Genomic DNA, 27,050 nt, shown 5'->3' with positions numbered 1-27,050 from the left:
TTACCACACTACTTACCACACTACTTACCACACTACTTACCACACTACTTACCGTGATAAAATCGTTTTCTCAATGAGTTCGGCCATTATGCGGTACTGCAACGTCTTCGAAACTGGCGCAGCTTCTATGACAAACAATAGCTGAGTCTCGCTTGAGAACCGTGCTTTGCGCATACAAGATAACTCTTTAATGTTTCCCTCCACGCCCACAAACAAGACTACATCACTGACACTAGCCGCTTTGAGCAGCGCGCAAACGACAAACTGATTGGTACCTATTGCTACCAGAAGTATGTGTATAAGTATACCGTGTCACTCCGTCTGATAGACCTCTATACGCATCGCGAATAGCTCGGCCTTGTACTCATCAGATGGATCGAACGCACAGCGATCGGCAAGACAGCGGAGACGCCCTCCCACCTGGACGAACAGAAGACAACGCTACTGTCCACGATGGCGAAGAGCGACCTGATTTCGTACCTCGACAAGGAGGCGAACGTGGTCGGGGAGGCGGCCCCGGTCGCGCTGATCGAATGAACACAATCTCAGAAGAACCACCTTTGCCTAGAAATGACCAAGGACAAACCACGACCAACACCGCGGAAACAACGCCATCCCGCCTCGAGCGCAGAGCTGCCGAAATCCGCGATTTCAACCGCCGACGCAGGGCGCGTGGTCAGTCAAACTCTGACACCTCTGGACACACGCCTTACTCGCAGGGGGTTGGCCGTCCGTTGGAGAGAGGTGAGAGTTCTCTCGATCCCGGCATGTCTCGCGCGCGTTCTAATGCGATATTGCCTGGTTCTGCACCGAGGCCGGAGGACGTGGAGAGGCACAGAGCGAACTTGGAGAGAAGGGCATGGATTGCCGCGGGTAGAAACTCTGGGCCGATCGAAGAGAGGGCGAGGAACGGGTTCAACAGACGCCCGACAACTTATCAATTTCGGGCTCATGATGGATTTGCTCCCAACGGCACGGGGACGCGGGGGTTGTATGCTGGACGATACCCGATCCCATATGTGAATCCAGCTACTGGAGGAGCGGTCGCGGGAACGGGCGGCTACACACCTTTCGGCAGCCATAACTTCCAAAGCAGCGTTCCGGACCAGTCGTCTCCTCACGACGATAGTAGAAACGCCGCTGTCTACGACCCTGGCAGCTTTGAGGATACGGATCAGTTCTATGTCGAGCCAGCTCCTAAGCCCGAGAATGTCGATCCTAGGGCTGTGGCTTCCCAGCCGGAGGGTAAACCTGGGGGTGGCTCCAATCCTCCCAAGCGCAAGGATGAATCAGATGATAAGCAGAATGGAGGAAGAGGGACAGGCACGCCTGGACAGGCTACTTGAGAGGTGCCTCTTGCTGGTTATGGAACGGCGTAGTTGTTTAGTTAAAGACATACACAGAAGCAGAGGGTGTGACATGGAGTAAGCAGGTCGTCGATGAGGTAGGTAGGTAGGACAGGTTTGGTAGTTTCATGGGGTTTCTGGAGGGAATAGATTTCAAGTAGTAGACAAGAAGGAGATACTCATAGTAACAGCAGCATAGAGAGGCTCCTGATGTGGGTTTGGATGACCTTAGGAGCACTTCGACGGCTTACAGGGTTCCTGATAGCTGAATCAAGCGACAAGAGTACTGGCAATCGATATGCAGCTCGCAACTTTGACAGTTCGGTCGCTCTTGCACTTTGGTGACGCGTAATGTGAGATCAGGGGAGAAGCACAGCATTAACCTATTACGTCTTAGCGTCGGCGCCGGCCGATCTCGTCACCATCTGGGCAGTCACGACCGTCGAGTACTTCGCAGCAGCCCAGGGAGACATTGGTAGCAGACTAGCCATCACTGCGACACCACCTGGGCAGCCCGCAAATCTGGAGAGGAATCGGACAACAAGGTCTCGCCGTTGGCAATATCGACTGAGTCTTGCGCTATTGTGGTCGAAGAACGCGTTGGGCTATGGCTGCACTTCTAGCACCGGTAGATGTCATTCGGTAGGTACTACCCCGCTGGAGCGGCCCCGCAGCACTCCACGTGCTGTACGATGAACCTGCGTGGACATTCATGGGTTCTGGCGATGCACTACGTATCTTCGTTTCCAGACATTGCACATGCTCACGGACACTTTGGGCCTTGTTGATCTAACATGACTTCCAATTCAACCATTCCACACCTCCGACAACATGGAAACACCAAGCAACTCATTGTTGATGGCAAACCATACCTTATGTTGGGCGGAGAATTGCAAAACTCGTCGCTTTCGTCTGCCGAATACATGAGCGAGATCTGGCCCAAGATGGTCGCAACCAATGTCAATACTCTACTTGGCTCTGTCAGTTGGGAGATGATCGAGCCTGAAGAGGGGAAGTTCGACTTTGAAGAGCTGGACAAAGTTATACTGGGTGCTCGAGAACACGGCTTGCACTTGATCTTGTTATGGTTCGGATCTTTCAAAAACGGTATGTTGGTATGTCCTCGCAGCCTGTTCCCACACCCTGACACGTGCATGGCTAGGCAGGTCAACGTATACCCCATCATGGGTGAAGACGAATCCCAAACGCTTCCCTCGCGCCGAACTTCGAAAGGCGGGAGGTGTGATTGAGGTTGCGGATGTACTGTCTCTTTTCCACGAGGAAAATGTTGAAGCAGACGCGAAAGCATTCCAAAAGTTGCTTAGTCACCTCAAAGAGTTAGACGAGAAACATAGTACTGTGTTGATGGTGCAAGTCGAAAACGAAGTCGGCCTGTTGTTTGACAGTCGCGACGGAAGTGCCGAGGCCAACAGAGTCTTCTCCGGACCAGTGCCCGCAGACCTTCTCCAATTCTTGAGCCGCGATTACGATCAATTACACCCCGATCTAAAAGCCAACCTCAAGATCTTTGTCGCACGATCGAGACCACAATCTGGCACTTGGGAAGAGGTGTTCGGCGTCGGTAGCAGGACTGACGAGCTCTTCATGGCATATCATTATGCACACTACGTGAACCGTGTAGCAGCAGCTGGAAAAGCGGATTATCCCATTCCGCTATACACAAATGTATGGCAGAACTATGCAGGAGATGATGCCGATAACGATACCCCCATTGTAGTAGGTGGTGGTGGTCATCCAGGAGATTATCCGTCAGGTGGCGGCACAGTCAATGTCCTCGATATTTGGCTGCAATTCGCACCTGACCTCGAATTCATCGCGCCCGATATCTACCTTAATGAGTACACTAGCTTATGCGGCAAATACCGACATCGTGGGAATACTCTCTTCATCCCGGAGCAGCGAAGGGATGAATACGGGGTTCGGCGCATCTGGATAGCGTACGGAACATTCCAGGCTCTTTTGGCCAGTCCCTTTGGCATCGATACTTTGGAGCCGGAAACCAATCCTTACACAAAGCACTATGCGCTGCTATCACAAGTCTCTCAAATCGTATTGGAAGCGCAACGTAACCCGGGCTCGTCGGTGGGTTTTTGTTTTGACGAATTCACCGGCGCCAAAGATCCATCGAAACCCATCAAGCAGCGTTTTGGCGATTGGGATATCACTATTGAGCGTTCTTTCGTTTTTGGCAAGCCCGGGACCGGTAGCGGCATGGTCGTTCATCGTGGCGGAGCACGCTTTTTACTTATTGGTTGGGGCTTTCAAGTGATGGGTCAATCGACTAGGGCTGACACGAAGTTTAACGGCATCCTGAAGAATGAAGAAAAGGTCGTGGAAGACATAGCGACAGGAAAGTTACGGACACTGAGGACCTTAGGTGGCGATGAGACGAGGAGTGGAGCCAACGCGATGATGCCGAATGAGGATCCTGACTATGGAGGATTTCCCATCGCCATAACAATTCCGGCCAAAACGGGTATCGCTGAGGTGGAATTCTACGCTTTTTAAGCTTTGGTACTAGGTGAACTCGGTGCCGTTAGAGGACGATGGGAGATTTCCCATCAAAGAAGATCAACGCCAATGGTGATCAGCCAGCTGGGCGCCTAACAGGGGCGCGGCAGGTTAAGATTGCGAAGGATTCTGGCCCCTGGGCATAAGGTGCGACTCACTTTTGTATCAATACATTCAATGAGCGACGCTGTCGTCTGTGTCCTTCAGAACTGCTCCCGAAATCTTACCTGAAGATGGCCCGTTGTTCTTGGTGTTTAGTCGCAGCCTTGGCTGCCTGCCGATCAGCCTTTGCTCAGACTCCGGCAACGGCTGTCGCGTCCTTCACGCCCGCGTCATCAGCACAAACCTCAGCACCAACATCAAACCTTCCAGCTCTCGAAATCGACGTCATATTTCCTCGCAAAAATGAAACGTACGACTTCACTTCATCGTTACCCATCGTATTCGCATTTCAGAATCTTACCGCGGCCGCTGAGCTTGGCCCCTTCACTTTCGTATGGGATATCATGCCGTACCACACCATTGACGAACCAATACCAGGAGGTGTTATAGAAGACCAATGGTCGATAGACTTCACCTCAGATAATGCATCCACGTTTACAACTTCAGATAAATCGCCATATATCCTTGTCAACCACACGAATCCTAAGAATTGGGTCCATGGACCCAAGTATGGAGGAAATGCATACTCGTTGCAGTGGTACATCCTATGGGGTGACGTGAGTAAACGATGCGACCACCCTCGGCCTGACATTGGTGTTTCGCATGACACACAGCTTCTCTTTACGCTTCTTCCGGCGTGGCCTAGAGAGTGGAAGGCGCCCGACCCAACTACCTTCGGGAATGTTACAGGCAATTGTGCGCAACTGGGCACTTTCGCTATGATTGACGCAAATGAATCGGGCATTTGTTCGCTGGATCAGCTACAGTGGGGAGATGGGAACCCATGTGCCATCAAGCCTGATGGGCCTATGGTAACAAGCATGTCCAGTGCCGTGGCGAGCTTGTCTTCTGCGCAAAGCGTGGCTACTGCGACTCCAACCACTACCGAATCGTCTACCACGTCGAACGCGGCGTTCGCAACAGGTGTGCCAATTCAGCCAGCGCTCGCTGCGGCCTTCGTTGTTGGTGGATGGGAGTTGTTCTCGCTGTAGGGGTGTTATCGTACACAATGTTACATTTCTGGTGTTTCACATCACTATCTCGAGGGTCGACTTTCAGCCCAAAATTCGGTCGTAATCATGAGCGCATGCAGCAATGCGTCAGGGGCTCAAGCTGCTTGCTCATAGGTGCATCCAATGTGCGTAAGGCAACGGATATGCCGGTGTTTGCCTGCCTTTCTAAGCGCTTGTTAACCCTGGCATTGCTGCCTGCGCAGTATGTACAGCCCCGCTGCCTCTCAAAACACATCACAAAAGGATACCACATCTTGGCATGCCCAACGTTAGAACATATGACAACTGTTGTTCCGATGGCTTACTTCCCGTTCTTAGCATTACCCCCAGAATTGCGCATTATGATTTACTCATATTTCCTACCTACGAGCGATGGTAAAAAGCCTTTTCGACTTCTGGGCAAACAGCCTTTCGTCGGCCTCCGCCGGACTTGTCGAGTTATCAAACATGAGATCGACTATGAAGCCTTGAGACGCTCGTGTCGCCTCATTCGGCGCGCAAATCCAGACTACACTTTGTCTGTCGATGCTCTGGACATGCGACACATGAACATGGTCATACGAAATGAGGCCGCGCAGCCACGGCGGAACTTTGACACCCTGAATTTATCATGGTGGGAATATCTGCCCAATTACTCAAGAGTTGATATCGTATACGAGTCCTGTGGACAGCGCGGCATCGATGACCCCGCATTTACCTCAATTTGTCGGGCGATCGCTAAACCATTCAAAAGACCTCCTATAGCTCCGAGCCTCCCAGTCCCATTTTACGTCAAATCCCAAAAGCCTGGGGAAAATCTCGCTTCGTGGTCAGACAATTGGTTTCTTCCATTCCTTCGTCCTCGAAGAGATGCGACAGAGTACATGTCAACAACAGCAAAGTACTACGGTATGGATGGTTCACTCATAGCCTGCGAATGGGAGAATTCCACAGATATGTTTGCGATGCTACCTTTTGTATTCGTGGTTCTAGCGATACTAGTGGGTTTTTTGGTGTCCGGCTTGTATCTTGCATTCGTTGTGGCACTTTTTGTATGCGATGTCTTTATGAGCATACTGTCACCGATCTTGGTCAGAGGCAGGGTCAGTTGAGCTGGTTATAGTTTGTCGATCATGAAGGAAGGGATGTTTTGATTCACAGAAAAGACTACACGATGGCACAAAGATCAGAAAACAAAGCTGTGCAAAGAGTTTGTGTGATTGTAGCTGGGCCTGTCGGTTGAGACTGTCATCTACCATGCTACTGTGTTCATTGCTACCATTTTTTGATCATCTCTCATTCCTTGACAGTCCCATTCTTCGTGATATCACTCATCTCTTTCTCATAGTCGTGTACTTATTCGAAACAATTTCAGACCTAATCCGACCAGATCTTGACCCTATTTATAAATAATCGTCGACTAGATTAAGCTGGAGTGCTCGCCTGTAAAACATTAGCTGGGTTGGAAACGGGAGTATGTGACTTTACCTTCTAGGGTGTCGGGGCTAGAAGGACCGCCGCACATGCAGCCTGACAGGTACCGAAAGCAGTGTTGCAGGCGACGATAGTGGCAGGAGCCGTCGCACCAAGCGTCGCACCCCAAGTCGCGCCTCCTGCAGCGTAACACGCCATAACGACTGCAGAACAGCCGGCCTGACAGATGCCATATCCGATCGGACCTGCTGAGGCCATAGGTACGAGCATGAGTAAGGCTGCTGCCGCCGATATGGGAATGATTGAGATCTTCATTGTGAATGTTGTAGTGGCTGTTGTTGAATCTGTAATGGACTTAGCGACGATCGGCGGACATACTGAGAAGCTGAACTTACTGGCTAGTTGTTCAGAGTGTGCTGTAGTTAGTGTAGAGAGTAATGGCGGGGTTGTAGCTTGATGAGTGCTTGATAAAGACCTGCTGCACGTCCTTTTCATCGGCCTATTTGGGTTACACAACAGCTTGCCACGTCATTTTACCGGTCACCCATCCCCTCACGTCCATAGAGAAGACGAGCGATATGAAATGACAAAGAGAACCTCTCCATGCCTGGTCATTGATGGAAAGGAACTTGCTGCCAGGCTTTCAATGTGGCCGCAAATCTCGCGCATCGTTATTAACATGTCGTATGCTTCCAAGGTCCAGTCAAAAGGCTTTAAAGTGCCGATAGTAACGCGGAAATGACCCTTTCCTTACGAGATGGCAAGATTTGATTCAGCCGAAGTCAGTCAGCAGTGAAGGCATCTACTGCTGCAGCACCTAGATTTGAAGTAAGCGCAGACTGGAGTTTGATCGGCAGCTCTGAAAGCGGTCCATGACAGATGGCGTTGAATTGGGAAAGTATCAATCTTAGGAGGTCGCATCAACAATTGACGGAACTGCTAGGCCATTTCAGTATGTCTGAGTACACATTAGCTATAGGGATGGGTTACAAACTGCCCTTCTCACTACTGCACCATACCGAACAGTCTTCATCAACTCACCGGCGACCTAGTAGCAGCGTCACCTCTCCCCCATCGAAGTGGTTACCGCAGGTGAGATTGAAACGATTTAAAGACTTGTTGAGCATTCATGTTCCTCTTTCCGAAGGAGGAGATAGGTCGCAGTATGAAGATCATGCGTCAGCCAACCAGATGTGCGGGGTTTAGGCAGCAGCTTCCAGAGTCGGTGTATATGATCGCCGCATCTCCAGCAGTTGAAACACCCTGTCGCTTCACAGCTCATTGCTGAATGCGGAGCGACTAAATATGGCACCAAACGAAATTAGCCAGTCGTCCTCATCTTTCTTCAGACTCCCTGCTGAGATCCGCATCTCAATGTACGAGCTTCTGGACTTTCCGCCTGTTGACAACGAACAATGTTGTGGACTGATTTTGTCGTGTCGGCAAGCAAAGCGTGAGTGCGAAGGAGTCTCGATTCGTATGACAAAAGCGTGGTTGCTAGCTTACAAGGGGGAAGTTCTCCCACAAAGCGGGCTTGAGGTGCGTATCTTGCTACCTCTTGCAACAAGAACACCGACTGGGATGCATACCAAGTTCCACACGCTTCGAAATCTGACACTGGTAATTCCTGGACGGGCAATCCATGGCTGCGCTGACCAGCGCCGAGAGTTCTTCGAGAGTTTCCGGCCCTTAAATGCAATCTTCAGCTTGTGGCTCGATAGCCTGACGATACAATTCTCGGGTCCAGTCGGAAGGAGCAGCGAAGGATACGGAATGTGTGGATCAATCACCGAGTGTTTCAGACGCCTTTTCTTCGTTCTGGAGAGCGGCTTGACGTATGCGCATGATCCTGTCGGCCAGAGAAGCAATCTTAAGCTTAACAAGTACCGCTCCCTGGTGAAATACTGGCAGCCGCAACCAGCCTGGATTAGGAAACTGGTGGTTTCATGGGATCTTACTGAGGAGGGTTTGCGGAGCGAAGATTTGGTGGCGGTCGATGGTCACTGCAGGAAGCGTACAACGGCGGCTTGTCCCGGGTTGCGGAGATACCACGTCGCCAACGAAGACGGCCTCCTTGGATCGGAGTCAAGGGAATCTTTCTGTCGATTTCGCCCATCGGAGCTGGAAGATCGAATGGCGGGCCCGAGTATCGAGCACAAAAAGCAATGTCTCAAGTGTGCATGGCGTGGATGGGACTACCGTCGCTACATCCGGGGCTTGCCGGCCGAGGATGACGAACGCTGGCTCTAGGAACAATCACGATAACACAGCTGAAGATGTGTGGAAGACTTGGGGTCGTGCTGTTGAAATCCGAAGATCCCGTCTGGAGCCGCGCGATCTGGGCGATCCAGGGGCATACACTAACGCCCAAACCAGTAACAAGCGACGCGGGCTTATCAGGCACGATCAAACCTCATTGAACGATCACTGCTACGACTTTCGGGCCTACGTCATGTTTGGAAGTATCGCCGGTCTTCGGATCAACAGATATGGGGAAGCGCTGCACACTCCCTTCTTTTGGATCTCTCGGATCGCGAAACCATGTGTGGCATCACTTGTGCAGTTGCATTGCGGGGGCGTGGACCTCTAGCGAGGGAACGTGGGGAGTTGAGCAAAACACTGGAAAAGAGTCTGGATACTATCAAGCATCGTGGACCTGATGCAGATGGTCATTGGATTAGCGAAGATTGTCGCGTGGGTACGTCAAGACGTGACTGCCCAGGTGCGGGTGCGAGGAGAGCACGTGACTAACATCCTCATCATCTAGCTCTTGGACACAACAGATTAGCGATCGTCGACTTGAACCCAGAAGGAGAACAGCCATTCCACGATGCAGACAATGATATTCACGCTGTAGTCAATGGCGAGCTGTACGGCTATGAAGAGATTCGCGATCGCCTTAGTGCCGAAGGTTACAAGTTCAAGAGCCAGTCAGACTCTGAGATTGCACTGGCGCTGTATAAGAAGCACGGTCTATCGTTCCTGCCGCACTTACGTGGAGAGTTCTCATTATGTCTATATGACTCTAAGGCCCAGGTCTTCATTGCCGCATGCGATCGATATGCCATCAAGCCCATGTACTACACAATTCTGGACGGCAAGTTGCTGGTATGGCCGTTTTTCACTCGTCGCAAAAACTTCAGACTGATAACCACGGGCTAGATCGCTTCCGAAATGAAAGCATTTCTTCCCTTTGGATGGAAACCTGAGTGGGATGTGCAGAGCATCAAAGACGTGGGATGGCTGTGCGATGGAAGAACCATCTTCCGGGGAGTTTCGAAGATACTGCCTGGTCACTACCTCGTCTGCAGATCGTTCAGCACTATCTCACAAGACAAGTATTGGGATGTCGACTTCAAAGACAAGGTATGTGCTATGGCGTGTGCATCACGAACATCGCTGACAAGCTTAGCGTGAAATCGAAACGAGAAGTGAAGATGAGATGATCCAGGGTGTCCGAAAGCACCTTGTTGATGCTGTGCGAGATCGACTTCGTGCGGATGTACCAATAGGAGTATTCTTGAGCGGCGGCATCGACTCTAGCGCCATAGCAGGAATGGTCAAGCATCTGATGGACACTGAAGGCGCACAGCTTGGCACAGCACCAGCATCAGAGCGGATCAACTGCTTTAGCGTCAAGTTCATTGGCGAAGAACACGACGAAGAGCCGATCGCACGTCGCACAGCTGAATGGCTAGGAGTCAAGATGCATCACTGCGAGATGACCGAGGAGAACTTTGCCGCCAATATCGAGAACGCAGTTTGGCACAACGAAGCAGCAGTAACTGATCTCGGTACTGTTGGCAAATTTTTGCTTTCGAAACTTACCAGCGATGAAGGTATCAAGGTCGTCCTCACTGGAGAGGGCTCAGATGAACACTTTGCCGGGTATAGAGAGCTCCTCACAGATTTCGTTCGCGAACCAGATCTATCAAGACCAAATTCTGGGCTTCCGGAAGAAGAGCGCGTGGCGACATTCAACAGCTTAGAGGGCTCTGAGACCTCAGGTCCAAAGGAACTTGCGACATCGGCTGCAATTCGAGCCCAAGTAAACAACACTTCCTTTCTTGGTTTCACACAGACCGCTTCTCTCCGCGACCCGCTTTTTGCGCCTTGGGTCTTCAACGAGTTCGGAATGAGCGACAAACGTCTTACGGCCGTGAACGCTGTCGATGGCCGTACCCGCGAGCTTATGGCCAAAAAGTGGCATCCGCTTCACACATCGCTATACATTTGGATAAAGTCATCTCTCGCAAACGGCTTACTTACCGTACTAGGCGACCGCTGCGAGATGGCCCATAGTGTCGAAGGCCGTCAGCCCTTTCTTGACCATCGCTTAACGGAATATGCGATGAAGCTTCCGCCCTCTGTAAAGCTGCACTACGACCCTCAAACTCGTAGTTTCAGCGAGAAGTGGATTCTCAAGGAAGCCATGAAACCATTCATTACGCCTGAACTCTTCGCTCGCAAGAAACACCCTTTCTCTGCTCCAGTGAAGTATAAACCCGATGGTCCTGTTCACCAGTTGTTTCAGAGATTGATCACGAAAGAGAATGTGGAGGCACTTGGATTTCTGGAGTGGGACAAGTGCAAGGATCTGTTGCATGATGCGATTTACGATGGTGATAGGCCAAAATGGAGTCAGATGATTCTGGTGGGTCAGTTTGTGATTCTAAGTAAGAGGTTTGAGGTCAAGAAGGCTGCACCAGAGTTTGATACGCTGGGGGCGAATGGAGCGACGAGATAGTCTTGGGTGCTACAGTATGCAGCGCTCTGTACCAATATATCCTGTTCGTTTGCAAAATTGCTTTGGGGGTAAAAGACTCGTTTACTATATAACACACTACGAGTACTAGAGCCTGGCGGAGCCTTTAGCCCCTGCTTCTTCATTCTCTTAGTCATATTTGATACCATTCCAGCAGACTTGAACCGGTACAGAGTCCCTGTCTTGATCCTCTTTCCTCGTTTCGTCCCACACGTCTTGTATCAAGGACTCGCACATGCCTCCACCAAAACAATAATGAATCTCACCCAGACGCACCATGCCAACGGAGTTCCGTCGGTTGGTAGCGTAAAATAACGATGTATCTGCATAGAATCTTGATGTATGAGGATCGAAAAGATTGGTGTCCGCGTGGAAAGGCGATATAACGCTTTCGAACGCCGTGGTATCGAGTGAGCCATCTACCTCTACAACATAGAAGCGTTTCCCAGCCAGTACTTGCCGGGAGCCTGTAGCTGGCTCTGAAGTTGTCGCGTCAATGGCACGCAGCTTGTTGGCATCTTGTGAGAGAAGAGCGTCTATCACAGCGGGCTTGCGGTGTGGCATATCCTTTGACGTGACACCTCGATTGTGAAGTTCTTTCTTGAGTTGGTAGGTTGGGACGCTCTCGTATTCGTCCTCGCGAGTACGGCTGCGATAATCCCACGAGATAGTAATGTCGCTGTTATGAAACGAGCAGGGTGTAATACCCATCCTGTGGGGATTTTCCCAACTATTTTCCACCAGACAAAATAGCATTCGTACGGCAGCTTCTGTCAGATCTTTCGGGCTATCCGGTGTTTGTTCACCAGTGTAATGAAGAGCAATACTCTCGATCTCAATACAGAGCAAGTCCTCGAGACCAGTGCGAGGGCAGCAATCTTGACGAATGTCGAGTATGTGAGGAGGTGCATTAGTGATCAGCGTCAATTCTGTCAGACCAACAAAGTCTTCCATCTTTTTCAGTTGACGCGGTAGTCTCAGCCTATACCCCGTACTCTTGGTGAATCTTTTGCAGATGTCCTGGACATACAGCCATAGATGACGCACGCCTTCCTCTTCGACTTCTTGTTTTGCCTGTCGACAGGTACCTCTGAAGCCAACCCATTGGGTCGCGTCCTTGGTACGAATTTGACCAAATGTCATGTAATTGTAGACGAGGTTTCGGACGTCGCGATTGAGTAGACTGAAGAAGTAACTGGTCCCATTCGGGCCTTGTGCGGGAGGAGCTGCATCTCGTGGAGTCATAGTGTCAGCGACGCGACGGAGGGTCGCTGTTGTGATCGACGATATGGTTATGATTGGAGACTGGGCTGTAAGTCGATGAAAGCTTGGAAAGGCTGTGTGCACGGTCGAGCTCCCACGTGTGGTTATGTAGGGGATGATCGAATCGAAGTCAGGGCAACGTAAGTTCTCGAATATATATACACTAGGGGGGTACTATGGCGTGCTCTGGGAAGCTCGAGCTCGAGTGTCGAGAGTGAAATGTCCGTGTAATCAAGGGGCCCAATCGCCTAGTTCTCTGCCCAGCTAATGAGTCTTGCTCGGAGTCAATGCTCAATAAGTTCGTCATGCTTCGCTTATACTTACTCCTCAATGTGGATCACTGAAATGTCAATATTGAGTCCTTAGTGTAAGCATCGTGTGTGACGTAAGCGGGAGTAGGTCATGGTTGGTATCTGGTATATGTATTCATCGGTTTTCATAACTCGTACAGCTTCGTCTATACCGGTATTAACTCCCGTATTCCGTAGCTTAATCTCTGTTTCGGCTTGGACTCCACCTCTTGAAGACGAACTCTCGAACTGTGTACTTCTTCAAAACGCTACCAATGTCAAGCTTGAACCCATCCAAATTCATGTGATCCGTATCCCATGGTGCTGGCACTTCAACGTAGACCAGCATCAGTGTCTTCATGACCTGGGTTTGCACCCGGTTCACCCGATGGAACCACCACCAGTCCCTACGCTCCTTTTCCGCGGCTCTGACTTGGGCTTGACCGTCCGTTTGCTCGGTCCAGTACGGGGCTGAGTAGGAAGGAATGATCATGATAGCAAACTCGGCATGTGTGAACGCAGGACCGCGAATGTAGAGCAAGTAGTCGACAGCGAACTTTACACCAGGCCGCACGACCCAGCCCAAGGATCGGAAGTGGTGGAAGACAACGTATTTCATCAGGAAAGGATTGTCGGGTGCAATAGGCGGAATACACGTCATAGCAGGATCCACTCGAGTAGCGTCATTGCTCATACGATACGCAGTACGAAGATGCGTCAAAGCTCTTTCGATATCATCGGATTCGCCGGAACTGGACGCATGGGCGCAGTATACTCGTAAGAGGTACCATGCTGGGTAGTGTTGTGCAAGATCCACGGGCGCCTGAGTGTCCACGTTGACGACTTGCAAAGCACCAAGGACGTATGTTAAGAAGAAAGCCTCCTCAGGTGTGAGCTGAAGATGCTCAAGATCCACAATGTCGACCTCTAGATCAGCTTCAGCGTCGGTCGGTGCGGCAGGGCCATCTGTGTTTTCATTGATCACCGGAGTTGCTGTTGCAACTTCTGGCTTGGTGATGTCCTTGGCATCGCTAACTACGAGCTTGTTGATGTTGGCGTCGGATACGATCTTGCCTTCTTGCCGTAGCTGTTGCTCAATAGCCTCGCGCTGCGCCTTGGCTCTCTCTAACTTGAATTGTCTGCGCTCTTCCCGCCTTGATTGTGTAACCTCGGTGCTTGTCTTGGACGCCTGGGCACCTCGCCTCCGCTTTTCAGCGACTAACCATTGTGGTTCACTTCGGCTGAGGGACCCTTTACCCCAGAAGCCTTGTTCCCAAAGAGCTCGGATGGAGGCCGGATCGGTGACATGAATTGACTGGGTCTCTGCAGAGTAGTATGCTCTGTGGATGACGATGTGTGACTTGGGATACCACAGCGACTGAGAAATCAGGCTGATGACTAGTCGCACAATGGAAATGGGGTTGTGCGGGATGAAGGCAGGCAGCGCATATACGTCTAGTGGCAGAGGCTTCGCATGTATTTCGTTGTAGTTGGGTCGTTTTGGGCGAGGTTTCCTCGAAACACCGTTGGCTGGTTCTTGGTTCGGCTGAGGTAGACCCTCTGGGCGCTCCTCGCTTGCAGCAACAGCATGCTCAGGCTGCTGAGTTGAAGACATGCCTCAGTCCAGCTCGATGTTCGACGAAACTGTACTCGCGTTAGCCCTGCGCGCGTTTTGAGGCAACGTGAAGTGTAGCAAGTAATGTCGATCAGATACCGTTGTAGTCTATTGTAACGGAAACAGCATCGAGAGCCAAACGCAGTCAAGTGAATGCATGCGCCGACAATCGTATAAGTGAAAAGTTGTCATCATAAGACAGTGAAACATGTGAATGGGAATGGATGGTACTTACCCGGCCTTTGCGACTTCAGGTAATGGCGTCGTCGACGAGCGTTGCGAGCTTCATGGTGGAGGTGGTGCTGAAGGTGAGAGGAGAGCGCAAAAAGTTTGGAGATGACTGTTTGCCAAGGCCGGATTTGATTGGCCGTCTTGGCCGACCGCACAGCAGTCCAGTTCCTAACACTCGACAGCCACCGTACCACTGGCTTTTGAGTGCGCATAGCGGGCATTGACAGTCGCACACGACATATGCTTCACGATACCCGCAGACTGCGGTCGGAGCTTGTGCTTGCCCTAGGAACGCCTGTTGTGACGTAATAAGAGCAGCTACCTCCGAGAAAGTAAAGAACGTCTTCGTGACGCCACGCGAAAGCGATTAGGCATCTGCACCTCTTACACGCATAGTACCTGCCTGATCAGAGACTTACTCCAAACATACCGCAGCTCTAGATATATACGGAACAGATTTCAAGATGCTGCCAGCGGCAAGATGGTCTTTACGACTGCCACGCCAGAGCGCTCGATCAATCACCACGAGAAGCACACCACGGCTAGCCCTTCGCAGTCGCCTACCGCGCAACACGACGCCGCCAACGACCTCAGCATATTCTACGAGACCACCTAGCAACGATTCCTCATCAAACAGGCATGATGGGGTCCCCAAAGAGACATCGAAAGTCGACGCCGTGTCCAACGCCCTCTCGACCACGCCCGACTCCGAGAACAACCTCGTAACGCCCGTATACATGCCCGAAGATCCAAACGCCGTCCTAAAGCAGACACACCCCGCCATGCGTCTTCTGGACAACTCCTCTCTTATAGTACAACGACAGCTGGAGATGATGAATGTGCTCATGGGCTTCGAGCAAGCGAACCGCTACGTTATCATGGACCCGCACGGTAACCATATTGGATATCTGGCCGAGCAAGAGCATGGCATAGGGAACGCCATGGCGAGACAGATGTTCAAGACGCACCGCAGCTTCACGACTCACGTCTTTGACCGGGACGAAAAGGAAATACTAAGGTTCCATAGACCTTTCAGCTGGATCAACTCGAGAATACGCGTGTATGATGCAGTAGGGCCCGACGAGAGCACCTATACCAGCTCGGCAAGTCTGCAAGGCACAAGTGTCAGAAGCATAGCCAGTCAAACGAGCGCAAACGTTTCCACTTTGGCACTACAGGATATGAGGATTATCGGAGCTTCGGAGCAGGAGTGGGCACCGCTACGAAGAAAGTACAACCTTTACCTCGCAAGAAATCTTGAGAATGCCGCCGCCGCACCCGATGCGCCACGACTGTCCTCTGGTGAGCTACCAATCTCAGACTCGAAAGCCGTCGCGGTAGCAGAAGGTGATACCCGTGAAGTAGGCATGCTTCAGTTTGCCAGGGTCGACGAACCCTTCTTGTCCTGGGACTTCAGCCTGATGTCTGAAGACGGGCGGCTAGCGGGTTCTGTTAACCGCAACTTCGGAGGCTTCGCGCGCGAGTTATTCACTGATACGGGTGTTTATGCGCTGAGAATGGACGCTGCCGGGCTAGCAAGTGAGCCGTCAGGCTTGGTTTCCAAAACTGGTGAGCAGAGCCGACCATCACTTGAAGACTACCCTGGCATGACCCTTGATCAACGCGCCGTAATGCTTGCTACCGCTGTTAGCATCGACTTTGACTATTTCAGTCGACATAGTGGTTCTGGTGGCATGTGGCCAATGTGGATGCCATGGGTAGGTGGCAGTGGTGAAGCCGCGGGAGGTGCTGCAGCTGGTGAAGCGGGTGCTGCAGGTGCTGGGGCCGTAGGTGCTGCAGGCGAAAGCGGTGTTGCAGGTGAGGTCGGCACTGCAGCGCGCGGACTGGGAGCTGGAGAGGGTGCTGCGACAGGTGCAGCTACAATGGCGGGCTACGAAGCTATGCAAAGGGGGCGAGAAGCCAGGCAACAAGAAGACGATGCTTCCCCACAAGCGACCGATCCGTATCAGCCCAACCCCGATCAACAGCCAGGCACAGGCCAAGTCGGTGAAGACATCTGGGGCGAAGATCCTGGCGTCGGATCTCGGGGTCAAGATCAGGACTTCTGGGGTGGACAGGGTGGACAGGGTGGTGGCGATGCTGGAGACGGTGGTGATGGTGGTGGGTTTAGCTGGGGTGACTTCTTCGAAGAGTAAGGTTGTGCCGCTTCTTTTCTACCACAACTGTATCTTGTAACATTGATACCATTTTAGATAATAAGCTCTATTGTCGAGCCAATTGTCGGGCAACGCGGTCATATACGTTCCTCCCATAATTCGGTTGAGTAGAGAAAAGAGCCCTAAATACTAGTCTGCGGCTGAGGTGGGGGCTGTGCTAAACAGCTCAGTCCTCCCTTCTTCATTCGCTTTTGCCTTCATGCACGACTTCACTCAACCGCTTTGCGCTTCGTTGCATGATTTTCTACGAGGCGCTAGATTCAATTTGAGCTCAACGCTAGCCTTATCTTCGTACCGGAGCATACCATTCAGCCTTTGGCTTTGACGAGGTGGACAAGTCCGACAACATACTCGGAAACGCAGCGAGAATGCCGCAGACGTCGAACTTCTACAGCTACAGAAAACTGGACGGATCAAAGCAGCAGATCCGTCTCGCAAGATTATTGCGGTCTCAACCTGTGGCCAATACGCTATACAGGCGCGACATCATTCACTGCGAACTTGAGATATTCGACATCAACACTGCACCCGAGTTCATCGCTCTATCATACACTTGGGGTGAACCATCAAATACTAGGTATATAGTTATCGACAAAAAACTGTTCGTTGTTAGGATGAACTTGTTCGATTTCCTCTCCGCCTTTCGTTCAGACGAAGCCAATACGCAGTACCTCTGGATCGATCAGGTATGCCCTACATCTACTTGACGATGTATGCATGGACTGATCTCAACACTCAGATATGTATCAACCAACAGGACACGACAGAACGCAATCATCAAGTTCGCCTGATGGCTCGAATGTACTCTGAATGCATCTATGTCATCGTTTGGTTAGATCTGTCTTCGCTAAGAGCAGCGCGAAGGTACTCCAAGAACAGAAATGCAGAGAATACTGAGGCTATCTTGAGAAACCGTTACTTCACGCGTCTATGGATCGTGCAGGAAGTAATGTTACCCAAAAAGGCACATATCATGTGCGGTCACGTCTGGATCGACTGGGATGTCCTCTTCAAGGCTGCATTGTTTGCTGGATTTCTGGAACATCAAACACTGTGGCCAATGACATATTTGCTTTCTAATCGTTTTGCTCACGCGGAACCTGTTCGACCTGGGTATTCGCATCTACTGTGCAATCTACTACGTCACTTTTCTAGCATGGGCTGCGAAGACCCTCGAGACAAGCTATACGGTATGCTCGGCCTCATCTCTGAAACGCTACGGCCCCTCGTGGATTATTCCAACACCAGGGAGGACGTTTACCTCGATGCTATCAGAATCCTTGGTCCATTTTTCTGCATGAACGCCTCGAATTGGTGGTGGCAGGACTTACCGTTGAGAATGGGTGTCCCGTTGGCTCATGTTGTATCGTTGCAGCCTTTCGTCACTGGTCTACTTGCTTGTGGACAAAGAGAAAATAAAGTTGACCCAATATGGACTTTGCAAGATATGGGCTTTGCAGAAGCAGATCCAACGCGTCATTATCCGGGTCGATGGTGGTACGAGTGCAAAGGCGTACGACAATACCACGACTGTATTTCCTCCAAGGACGAGACCGCAAGCTCGGAAGCTGCTTTGTGGTCCTTACTTGATGCTACGCCTGAACGAGGCTCGGAATAGCCGGGATACCCCGCATCATCGTTCATCTACCCCGAAAAGGTCCAGCTCCAGATTTCCCGCAGCGCCACCATTCGGGGGTAATTGTTCCGTCAAACCCACCATGCCGAAGATCCATCCATACCCACTGAACCGATATAACTAGCAGCCAAGCTTATTAGAGATCATGATTCCGATCATCAAGCCTTCAAAAACGTTTTCCGCTTTGTCGATATGAAGCTCATCGCGAGGTCAAGCATCTTCCTGACACTTTTTGTGCATGCAATTGCTGCCCCCGCGCATCCGAAGCAGAAGCAAAACTCTTTCAAATGGCATTCTACAGAATCTCTGATAGCCTTTGGAGATAGCTACACATACGTGCAGGGCACTCTCGGCCACCAAAACTACACCTTCATTGGCGATGAATTCAACTTCTCCTTCACGCCCGCACAGCTCTTCTCGAATCGCATCGTGCAGAACCTTACGGGAACGGCAGAAGGAGGCCCTAATTGGGTGGAGTTTTTGACTGGATGTGGTGTTGAGGATGGTCTGCATAATCCAAAAGAGTGCGATGTTCAGCTCTGGGATTTTGCATATGCTGGGGCGAATACTATCGAGGAAACTGGGTTCACACCCCTTCATCACAACCATACTGTCTCTCTGGAACGGCAGATCGCACAGTTTGCCTCCTACGGCAATCCAGCTCTCGAGTCAATTCACTTCAACAAGAACAAAGCGCTCGTAGCGATATGGATCGGCATCAACGACATCAATGACCTCGTATCAACCCAAGGCAAGAACGCTTCTTTTGCGCCACTCTACGAGAAGATTCAGGACCGAGTCTTCGAGAACGTGAAGAAGATCTATGAGCTTGGCTACAAGAACTTCCTCTTCATGAATCTACCGCCTCTTGATCGTGGGCCAGGCACGCCCAATGTCAACGCGTCGCTCGTTGCTTCTTTCAACAAGATCCACGCTACACATGCCAACGCCTTTCAGTCTAGTCACAAGGACGTGAAGGTGCTTCAGTTTGACGTCAATAGTGTTTTGAACTACGTTTTGGATCATTACCAAGACTACGGGTTCAAGAACGTCACCGACTACTGCCCAGGATACAATCAGCCAGATATCCTGACAAATCCAAGCCAATATGGATGCACGGACTTGGATACGTACTTTTGGTACAATTCAGGCCACCTGACGAGTCGGACGCATGAGGTCATGACAAAAGCCTTGAAACGATGGTTGGTAAAGCAGTAATAGGGACATATACTACCCAATTAATATCGCTACAATGCCCAAACCCTCTGATCACCCCTGCTGTCTGACCTCTCAAGCTTGTTCATCCTCCCATACCACAGCCTGAGTATCGTAGCGATTGCCGCCACCAGGAAACTGCATGCCGCACACACGAAGTTGCCTGTCGGGAAGCCTTGACTCCGCTCGTCGTTCATCCAAATCCATTGCGCAATGATCTGACCGATACCTGCGCAGCTGTTGTGCAGCGCGATTGCGAGTGGCAAGGTGAGGAAGCTCGGCGAGTTGCAAGTCACCCAATTCGTCATGGAAGGTGCTGCGGGGAAGGCACCTGCAGCGGCCATACATAGGCAGCCGTAGCGCTGAACATAGGCGTCGGCGGGAAGAAGGCCAGCGGTCAGCCAGCCAGTACCTCCTATGAGTGATGCGATGGTGATATGCCACCCACGAGCGTTGAAGTGGTCGGCAGAGTAAGAGATCGTGATGGCTACGAAGAAGCCTACGACCCATGGTGGGACGGTCAGAAGTTGTGCATGAATGGACTCGTAGCCTAGTCCGGTAACGATAGTGGGCGTAAAGAAGGTGAATGAACCCTGGGGGACGACGTCGGCTACATACGCAATGTAGTGTAGCAGCATACGTGGACTAAAGCAGGTGTCCAGAATCTCTTTCCTACTAGCATGTTCCTGGTTATATCCGCCACCTCGGTCGGCCAGGCGATCAACAGCGAATTTCTTTTCGGCGTTGCTGAGCCACTTCGCTCGAGCTGGGTAGTCGGGCAGGAAGAACCACAGAAGGAACGCCGATAGTAGTGTGATAATGCCTTCGATTATGAAGAGCCATCGGAACCCTTCAAGACCTGCCGCTCCGTTGATGTGACCGACTCCGAATGCGATGGCACCTCCAAAGGCACCAGCGAGATTGCAGAACGCAATGACGAGAGCGATGCGAACAGCCCGCTCGTTGTAGCGGTACCAGATCGTGATGAAGTAGACAATTCCTACGATACATAATCAGCACAAGTTCATCCATCTTTGCGTCTCATTGTAACACACCAGGAAAGAAGCCGGCCTCGAAAACTCCGATCAAGAACCTCAAAGCAATGATCGTGGCACTGTTCTGTACACCCGCAAACCCAATCGTTAAGGCTCCCCATGCGAAAAGAAGGATACCGAGCCATCGAGAAGGTCGGATGTAGTGCTTCATGACGAAATTGCTTGGTACTTCAAACACGGCATACGCGACGGAGAAGAGAGTGACGGTCAGCGCGTAGCCGTGAGGTGTAAGACCCGTATTACTGAGCATGTCGTCTCCTGTCTCTGTGTTGAGCACGCGAGCATTGCCAATGTTTCCTTTTCTTAATTTTAGCGATTGACTCGGGTGGTGAGACGGTACGAGATGATGAGGGCCATACCCCTATCAAGGAAATTCAAGAGATATACCCAGCAACATAGAGGTAGAACGCGTAGGTCCAGTTGCCGGTTGAGTTTCTTGTTGTACTTTTCGTCATAGACGTCTATCTCCCCATGCTCTTGTAGCGTCTCATCATGGTGTTTGACCGTGTCGATGTCGACATCTTCGAGGTGTTCGTGCTTCTCAGGTTCTATAGGCTTGTCCATGGTGATATTCTCGTATACGATAGCTGAGCAACTTTACGTAGTCTATTGAGCGAAGGTTCTTGAACCTTTCTTGTAGCTTTGGTTAATGTTTATATAGTTCAGAATATCCATCTCACTTCGTTATCCCATAGCGGAACAACGCATCCGGATATACCAGTTGCGGCTTTACCCCAGATGTGCGGGGTAGAAGCCCACATCTTCGCGTTGCATATTCCCTACCACGGAGATGATCCGCGATTCATCCGCTGTGGGACGAGAATGTCGGTGTTGTCGCCGATGGTATTGTTTGTTGGGGTGCGGAACCAGTTTGGCCACCGAGAAGCCAAGAAAGATGAATACCCAAATACGTCATCGGAATTAGGCACGTGCCGTGTGCAAGCTTCCAAGCTACCTAGGTACCTAAATTTCTCCTCGCGTCTTCATTGCTAGTAACGCCAAATTTGCGTTATTCAACGACGAGTGTTCCATAAACATACAACTCATCTCTCGTCCTCCATTTCCCTGCTATGAACATCTTTTCACCCTCCCAGATATGCACGCCCAGCTCTTTCAGACCACTCTTGTTCATCACACGCCGACTCGCCGGGTTCTCAGAGTTGACAATAGCTCGTAGAAAGACTTTGTCGTATGGCTCCCAGAAAGATCTTTCTTTTTTGCAAGCTTCGATGAGTGCTTTTACAGCACTTGTTGCGTGACCCTTACCCCAAGCAGAGGGTAGATAACTATAACCAAGCTCGACAGTGAGACATTCCGGTTCGAACGTGGAAGGAGGCAGAATATCCGATCTCAAGGTGAGGCCCCGATCGCCGAGAGATTTGACGCCGATATGGCCAATGAAGCGAGTTGGAATCGAGTCTCTGTCTGCGCCTTCGTATTCAGGAGACGAAAGCAACTCGTGGACAGCATATGATACGCGGTAAGACTTGGTTTCGCCTTCCTTGACTGTAACTGGTAGGGCGTATTTGGTGAACCTTTCGGTGTCTTCGAAGGTCTTGGCAATCCCGTCAATGCTGGATGGAATTAGTTCAGTCCCGATGTACATGATGCACGGTATATGGTTGGCTGATAGCATAAAATGGGCCGACCTACCTCCAAAACGCGGCCTTCTCGTCACTGCGTAGTTGGTGTAGCCACTCAAATTCTTGGCTTCCTCTTTCTGCTGCCATGAGCCGCGTCAATTTTAGCTGCGGTGTGAAGATTGTGTGATCCATAGTTGTCAAATGCTGTGAGAGAAGGCTTCTAGTTCTCACAGAGCCTTATCAACCTTTATATTACTCTCTGTTCAGCCTCTGGAGGCTGATATACATCGGAATAGACTAGACGAAAGGTCCAATCGGCGTTCGTTAAGCTCGGTAATCACAGAATGCGGCTTAGCGTAAGAACTTAGCTGTCCACGACTGGTTTAGTTATTCCGATGCTTCGTGACTCTTATATCTGTACGCCTTTGAGTAGACGGCCTTGTTCCAGGCACCAATGAGAACCGTCCGCGTAGAGTGAGCTGACACTCAACAAAAGACATGTTCACTGCGGCTGTTCCGGGATCATAATTCGTGCGAATCAGACGGCTTTGCGCCTCGACACCAAACTTCATGAAGCTAGGCAGCGGTATGCTCACTGTGTGTTCCAGCCTACAAACATGCAACGATGAGTCAGTCGCTGACATGATCGGCTTTGCTTACTGTCAAGCTTGACGCGAATGCCGTGGCTAATGCAGAAACCCGTACAGCATATAGCGCTTTATGCTAAGATATGTTTTGATATCGGTGGTTATATCCCGTACTCGATCATTCACTGGGTATTAGATGCTCGAGTTCCGGATCAGTGCAGTCATTCTCGTATGAAAGCCTCTTTGCCGTGGGTGAAGCCTCGGACGTGTCGTGTGTTGTTGGCTTTGGTCGCGGTCTCGTCGTCTTGCTCCTGCCTCGCTGCCTCATGTATGGCTCAGTTGGGACACTCTCGGATGAACTCAAGGTAACAGGACATGTATCTAACAGTTGGTCATCAAATGATATGATGGAACGTGAAAGTCATTGATGCAAGAAGACGGCAAAGATGTGGGATGCTAGCGCCACTCATGTCTTGGCATGCCCGAATCGCCGACCGAACTTTTGGCACTGTCGCAACGAACACCCACATCCGCAACAGCACCAATGGCACACCCACGATCGTTACTAGCTCCTCTGAGCAGACTCACTATATCGTCCATTGCCGCCTCGAGATCAAAAGTCCCGCGCTTCGCTTCAATACCGCACCAGACGATACGATGCGCAACCACAAAAGCCCAACCCAAGAAAAAGAAGAAGGCGCGAAACACGTTCTTGCAACATGACTTGAAGAAGGCAGAGAAATTCTCGCTTATCGATGCAATGCAGTACGTTCTATTTGGCTCATGTACAAGGGAGTGGGAAGATCGAGGGCTGACGGTGGAATAGATATATCCGCGCCTTTGAAGTAGGCCGCAACCCGTCTTCCTCCAAATACGAACTACATGTCCGCCTACGCACACTCAAGAACGGACCCGTCATACGAAACCGATTACGACTCCCGCACCCTGTCAAGACTGATATACGAATCTGCGTCATCGCCGCCCCCGATTCGAAACCCGCCGCTGAAGCACGAGCAGCTGGTGCTACGCTTGTAGGCGAGGACGAGGTTTTCAACCAGATAAAAGAGGGGAAGATCGATTTCGAGCGGTGCATCTGCCACATTGATAGTCTGCAGAAGATGAACAAGGCGGGGTTGGGAAGGCTGCTAGGTCCCAAAGGCTTGATGCCGAGCACAAAAGCAGGAACGGTCGTTACGAACGTGGGCGTCACTGTCCGAAATATGACTGGTGGTAGCGAGTACCGAGAACGACTGGGTGTGATTCGTATGGCAGTTGGACAATTAGGATTCACGCCAGAAGAGATGCAGAACAATATCAAGGGATTCATGGATGCGATAAAGAAGGAAATGGCGCAAATGAGCGATCGTATCACCAAGGAGATTCACGAGGTGGTGCTTAGCTCGACGAACGCACCCGGTTTTACGTTGAGCGGGGACTTTAGAGGACCGGACTCCATATCACCAAAGGAGTTGAGCGGGCCGTTGTAAATGTAGCTTTCTGGGGTGTATGACCAATGTACCATACCGAACGCCGTCGCTATGCTGGACAATGTTCTCTTCTATGGTGACTTGAGTGTTTTGAGGACCTTGACTGCCTCAGCAGATTCCTCCATGTCCGCGTATATTTTCATGATTTTCATCACGCGACCAGCGTTAGACTTGTTAGCAGTCTTGGCCTGCTGCAGTGCAGTACTCAGGTCCATCAACAACGTACTCCGCACCTTTGCTATTCTGGCCGCCTGTGCTGCCACGAATGGATGCTCGCCCAGCTCTTTCTGCAATCCTAGCACCAACCGGTAGTGTACGACATTGCGCCTCAACTTTGCAACCGATATACCATAACCCTCTTCTTCCTCATCTTCATCTTCCTCGTCCTCGCTATCCGACACTTCTTCTCCGAGAATGATCGTCTCGTGCCCTGCCGTCTCAATCAAGAGCTCGGCCTCCAATTCTTTGAGCCTAGCGTCGTAGTCGATCAGCCGCCTCCCCAAGTCAATCTTGGCCCTAACATCTCTCCTTTCCTGTAGCAGCTCCCCGACTTCTTCTTCTCGTTTCCCCACCACACCAGCCAGGCCGTCAACTTCCTTCCTGAAGCCCAGCAGTCCTACTCGCACCTCTTCTACCTTTTCTTCGCCGCCATGTAGACTGTTTCCCAGATTGAGGAAGTCTTGGTAGTTGCTGTTGACGAGATCTAACAGCTCCTTTGAGAGAAGCTGTGATCGCGATCGCAGTTCCGAACGCAGGTCTTCGAGAGTTTGGTGTCGGTTGTGGAGCGTAGAGAGATATGTTGCCGGTGAGAAGTTCGGGGCAAGGAAGTCTGATCGGCGTAAGGGCGTCGCGAAGGGGAGGGTGGAGAGGTTGTCTTCATCGTCATTCTCGTTGTCGCTGGACGCGGAACGCGAATCGTCGCCGAACTAAAGGACGTGGGTTAGTCGCAAGCTCGCGTGATCTCGCGCACAACAAGAAAAGGCATTTGAGATTACGCACGTAGAAGCGGCTCATAGTTGTTGTCTCAGCTCCATGTAGAGGGTCCTGCGAGAGGCTGTGTGTGTGTTGCCAGAAGTCCAAATAGAGCTATCGATAAGGTTGCAGCTTCGGAAATGAACCGAGGCCTCGGAACTCGACACGCATCTCATGGTTTGTAATGCACGCCATCTAGCGGCGTGGGGCAAAGCAAAGCGAAGACGTCAGTCGCCTTACCTTCAGTAGCATTTACCCTTGATCTTGTATCTGAGTTCCCCTAGAGTCTCAATACCACCAATTCGAACCTTTCTTTCTCAGCATAGTGTGCAAGGCCACGAGACGTCATAGTATACCAGACGATGCCACCGCAACCTGAGCTTCCCGAGCCAGCGCATCCAGAAGTAGATTCAATGCTGAGCCGCCGATTCGGAAAAGAGGTTGCCAACTACTTCTCTGGTACCTAGATAACCCACCTATACCCCTTCTGCAACCCGTTCCTGACATGATTATGCAGGCTCTCCACTCAATCGCGTGGGCTTCCTGCGTCCCGACCATCAATTCCTCTCCTCGGCACTCAATCATCCCAGCACAACCTTCTTGCTCTTCAACAAACTCGAACCCCTTACAAAATCCGGGTCGGAGCTCGCCCGCTGCACCTTTGCCGACGTAAAACCCATCATCGGCGAGAACCCATTCGAGAAGTCGGAGGAAGAAGTCATTGCGCAGTACAACTCGACTTTATACGTTCCCCAGATAATCTTCTTGGGCTTGGACGAGCGAAAAGATGGATTCAAGTACAAGGAGCATTACAAAGGACAACCGTGGTTCGCCGTCGATGTCACACCCAAGGAGAGTGTGAAGGAGAAGGCAGAGGAGCTGCTGGAGCGAATGACAAGCACGGGCTTGGAGTTTAGTAAGGGAAGGATGAACTTAAGCCTGCAGGCTGAGGAAGGTATGTCACCGTTTATTGATTCTTACTCGTCTCTGGGATCTTTTGACTGACAACTACACAGCTGCCATCTATGCGGAAGCCCGACATCTCCTCGATTGGAACGAACGAAACCCTTTCTGCGCTTCTTGCGGCTACAAGACTCTCTCTGTCAACGCCGGGTTCAAGCGCACTTGCCCACCCAAGGACATCGCGTCCGAAGTCAACCAAGGCGAACGACCACCCTGCGCGACCCGAACCGGTATTTCGAATTTGTGCTTTCCTAGAACAGACCCTACAGTCATCATGGCGGTCGTATCTGCCGACGGTACAAAGATCCTACTAGGGCGCCAGAAGCGCTGGCCTGCGCACTTCTACTCCACACTGGCTGGTTTCCTCGAACCCGCAGAGAGCGTCGAAGAAGCCGTACGTCGCGAAGTCTGGGAGGAATCTGGTATCCATCTCGGTCGCGTTGTTATCCACAGCACTCAGCCATGGCCTTACCCTGCTAATCTCATGATTGGCGCAATTGGGCAAGCCATTCCATATGGCGAAACGATTCATCTCGGACATGACGCTGAGCTGGAAGATGCGAAATGGTTCACGGCAGACGAGATCAGAGAGGCGCTTCGCATTGGTACTAGTGGACTTGGAGATGACGCTGGGCCAGAGTACAAGGAGGGTGGACTGAGATTGCCGCCGAAGACTGCCATTGCAAACCAACTGATAACGGCCGTAGCTAATGGATTCGCTAGCGGGAGCCCCATGATTTAGATG

The 27,050-nt window shown here is 51.2% G+C and overlaps 10 protein-coding genes across 10 annotated transcripts; 6 read left to right on the top strand and 4 right to left on the bottom strand.

Moving 5' to 3' along the window:
• Positions 1–2,140: 2,140 nt before the first annotated feature.
• J4E93_002842 (uncharacterized protein) lies at positions 2,141–3,875 on the top strand (the record flags this gene model as incomplete). The annotated part of the gene is made up of 2 exons (XM_049340783.1): positions 2,141–2,453; positions 2,509–3,875. The coding sequence occupies 2 exons, from the start codon at positions 2,141–2,143 to the stop codon at positions 3,873–3,875; spliced, it is 1,680 nt and encodes a 559-aa protein (XP_049201665.1).
• Positions 3,876–9,007: 5,132 nt separating this feature from the next.
• J4E93_002841 (uncharacterized protein) lies at positions 9,008–11,213 on the top strand (the record flags this gene model as incomplete). The annotated part of the gene is made up of 4 exons (XM_049340782.1): positions 9,008–9,164; positions 9,234–9,574; positions 9,629–9,832; positions 9,879–11,213. 4 exons carry the CDS (start codon positions 9,008–9,010, stop codon positions 11,211–11,213), a joined length of 2,037 nt encoding a protein of 678 aa, XP_049201664.1.
• Positions 11,214–12,983: 1,770 nt separating this feature from the next.
• J4E93_002840 (uncharacterized protein) lies at positions 12,984–14,399 on the bottom strand (the record flags this gene model as incomplete). Its single annotated transcript, XM_049340781.1, has 1 exon — positions 12,984–14,399. One exon carries the CDS (start codon positions 14,397–14,399, stop codon positions 12,984–12,986), a length of 1,416 nt encoding a protein of 471 aa, XP_049201663.1.
• Positions 14,400–15,094: 695 nt separating this feature from the next.
• Positions 15,095–16,786, top strand: J4E93_002839 (uncharacterized protein; the record flags this gene model as incomplete). The annotated part of the gene is made up of 1 exon (XM_049340780.1): positions 15,095–16,786. The coding sequence occupies one exon, from the start codon at positions 15,095–15,097 to the stop codon at positions 16,784–16,786; it is 1,692 nt and encodes a 563-aa protein (XP_049201662.1).
• A 1,849-nt stretch (positions 16,787–18,635) lies between these two features.
• On the top strand, positions 18,636–19,661 carry J4E93_002838 (uncharacterized protein; the record flags this gene model as incomplete). The annotated part of the gene is made up of 1 exon (XM_049340779.1): positions 18,636–19,661. The coding sequence occupies one exon, from the start codon at positions 18,636–18,638 to the stop codon at positions 19,659–19,661; it is 1,026 nt and encodes a 341-aa protein (XP_049201661.1).
• A 29-nt stretch (positions 19,662–19,690) lies between these two features.
• Positions 19,691–21,277, bottom strand: J4E93_002837 (uncharacterized protein; the record flags this gene model as incomplete). The annotated part of the gene is made up of 3 exons (XM_049340778.1): positions 19,691–20,658; positions 20,714–21,010; positions 21,073–21,277. 3 exons carry the CDS (start codon positions 21,275–21,277, stop codon positions 19,691–19,693), a joined length of 1,470 nt encoding a protein of 489 aa, XP_049201660.1.
• A 445-nt stretch (positions 21,278–21,722) lies between these two features.
• J4E93_002836 (uncharacterized protein) lies at positions 21,723–22,488 on the bottom strand (the record flags this gene model as incomplete). Its single annotated transcript, XM_049340777.1, has 2 exons — positions 21,723–22,287; positions 22,367–22,488. The coding sequence occupies 2 exons, from the start codon at positions 22,486–22,488 to the stop codon at positions 21,723–21,725; spliced, it is 687 nt and encodes a 228-aa protein (XP_049201659.1).
• A 939-nt stretch (positions 22,489–23,427) lies between these two features.
• J4E93_002835 (uncharacterized protein) lies at positions 23,428–24,370 on the top strand (the record flags this gene model as incomplete). Its single annotated transcript, XM_049340776.1, has 2 exons — positions 23,428–23,648; positions 23,710–24,370. The coding sequence occupies 2 exons, from the start codon at positions 23,428–23,430 to the stop codon at positions 24,368–24,370; spliced, it is 882 nt and encodes a 293-aa protein (XP_049201658.1).
• Positions 24,371–24,441: 71 nt separating this feature from the next.
• J4E93_002834 (uncharacterized protein) lies at positions 24,442–25,384 on the bottom strand (the record flags this gene model as incomplete). Its single annotated transcript, XM_049340775.1, has 2 exons — positions 24,442–25,296; positions 25,370–25,384. 2 exons carry the CDS (start codon positions 25,382–25,384, stop codon positions 24,442–24,444), a joined length of 870 nt encoding a protein of 289 aa, XP_049201657.1.
• Positions 25,385–25,704: 320 nt separating this feature from the next.
• On the top strand, positions 25,705–27,047 carry J4E93_002833 (uncharacterized protein; the record flags this gene model as incomplete). Its single annotated transcript, XM_049340774.1, has 3 exons — positions 25,705–25,801; positions 25,860–26,297; positions 26,359–27,047. 3 exons carry the CDS (start codon positions 25,705–25,707, stop codon positions 27,045–27,047), a joined length of 1,224 nt encoding a protein of 407 aa, XP_049201656.1.
• Positions 27,048–27,050: the final 3 nt, after the last annotated feature.

Source organism: Alternaria ventricosa (assembly GCF_023758065.1).
Source record: "Alternaria ventricosa strain BMP 2768 chromosome Unknown scaffold_4, whole genome shotgun sequence".
Classification (NCBI taxonomy): Eukaryota; Fungi; Ascomycota; class Dothideomycetes; order Pleosporales; family Pleosporaceae; genus Alternaria; species Alternaria ventricosa.
The sequence above is the reverse complement of the archived record's forward strand: the minus strand, read 5'-3'. Positions and strand labels throughout refer to the sequence as shown.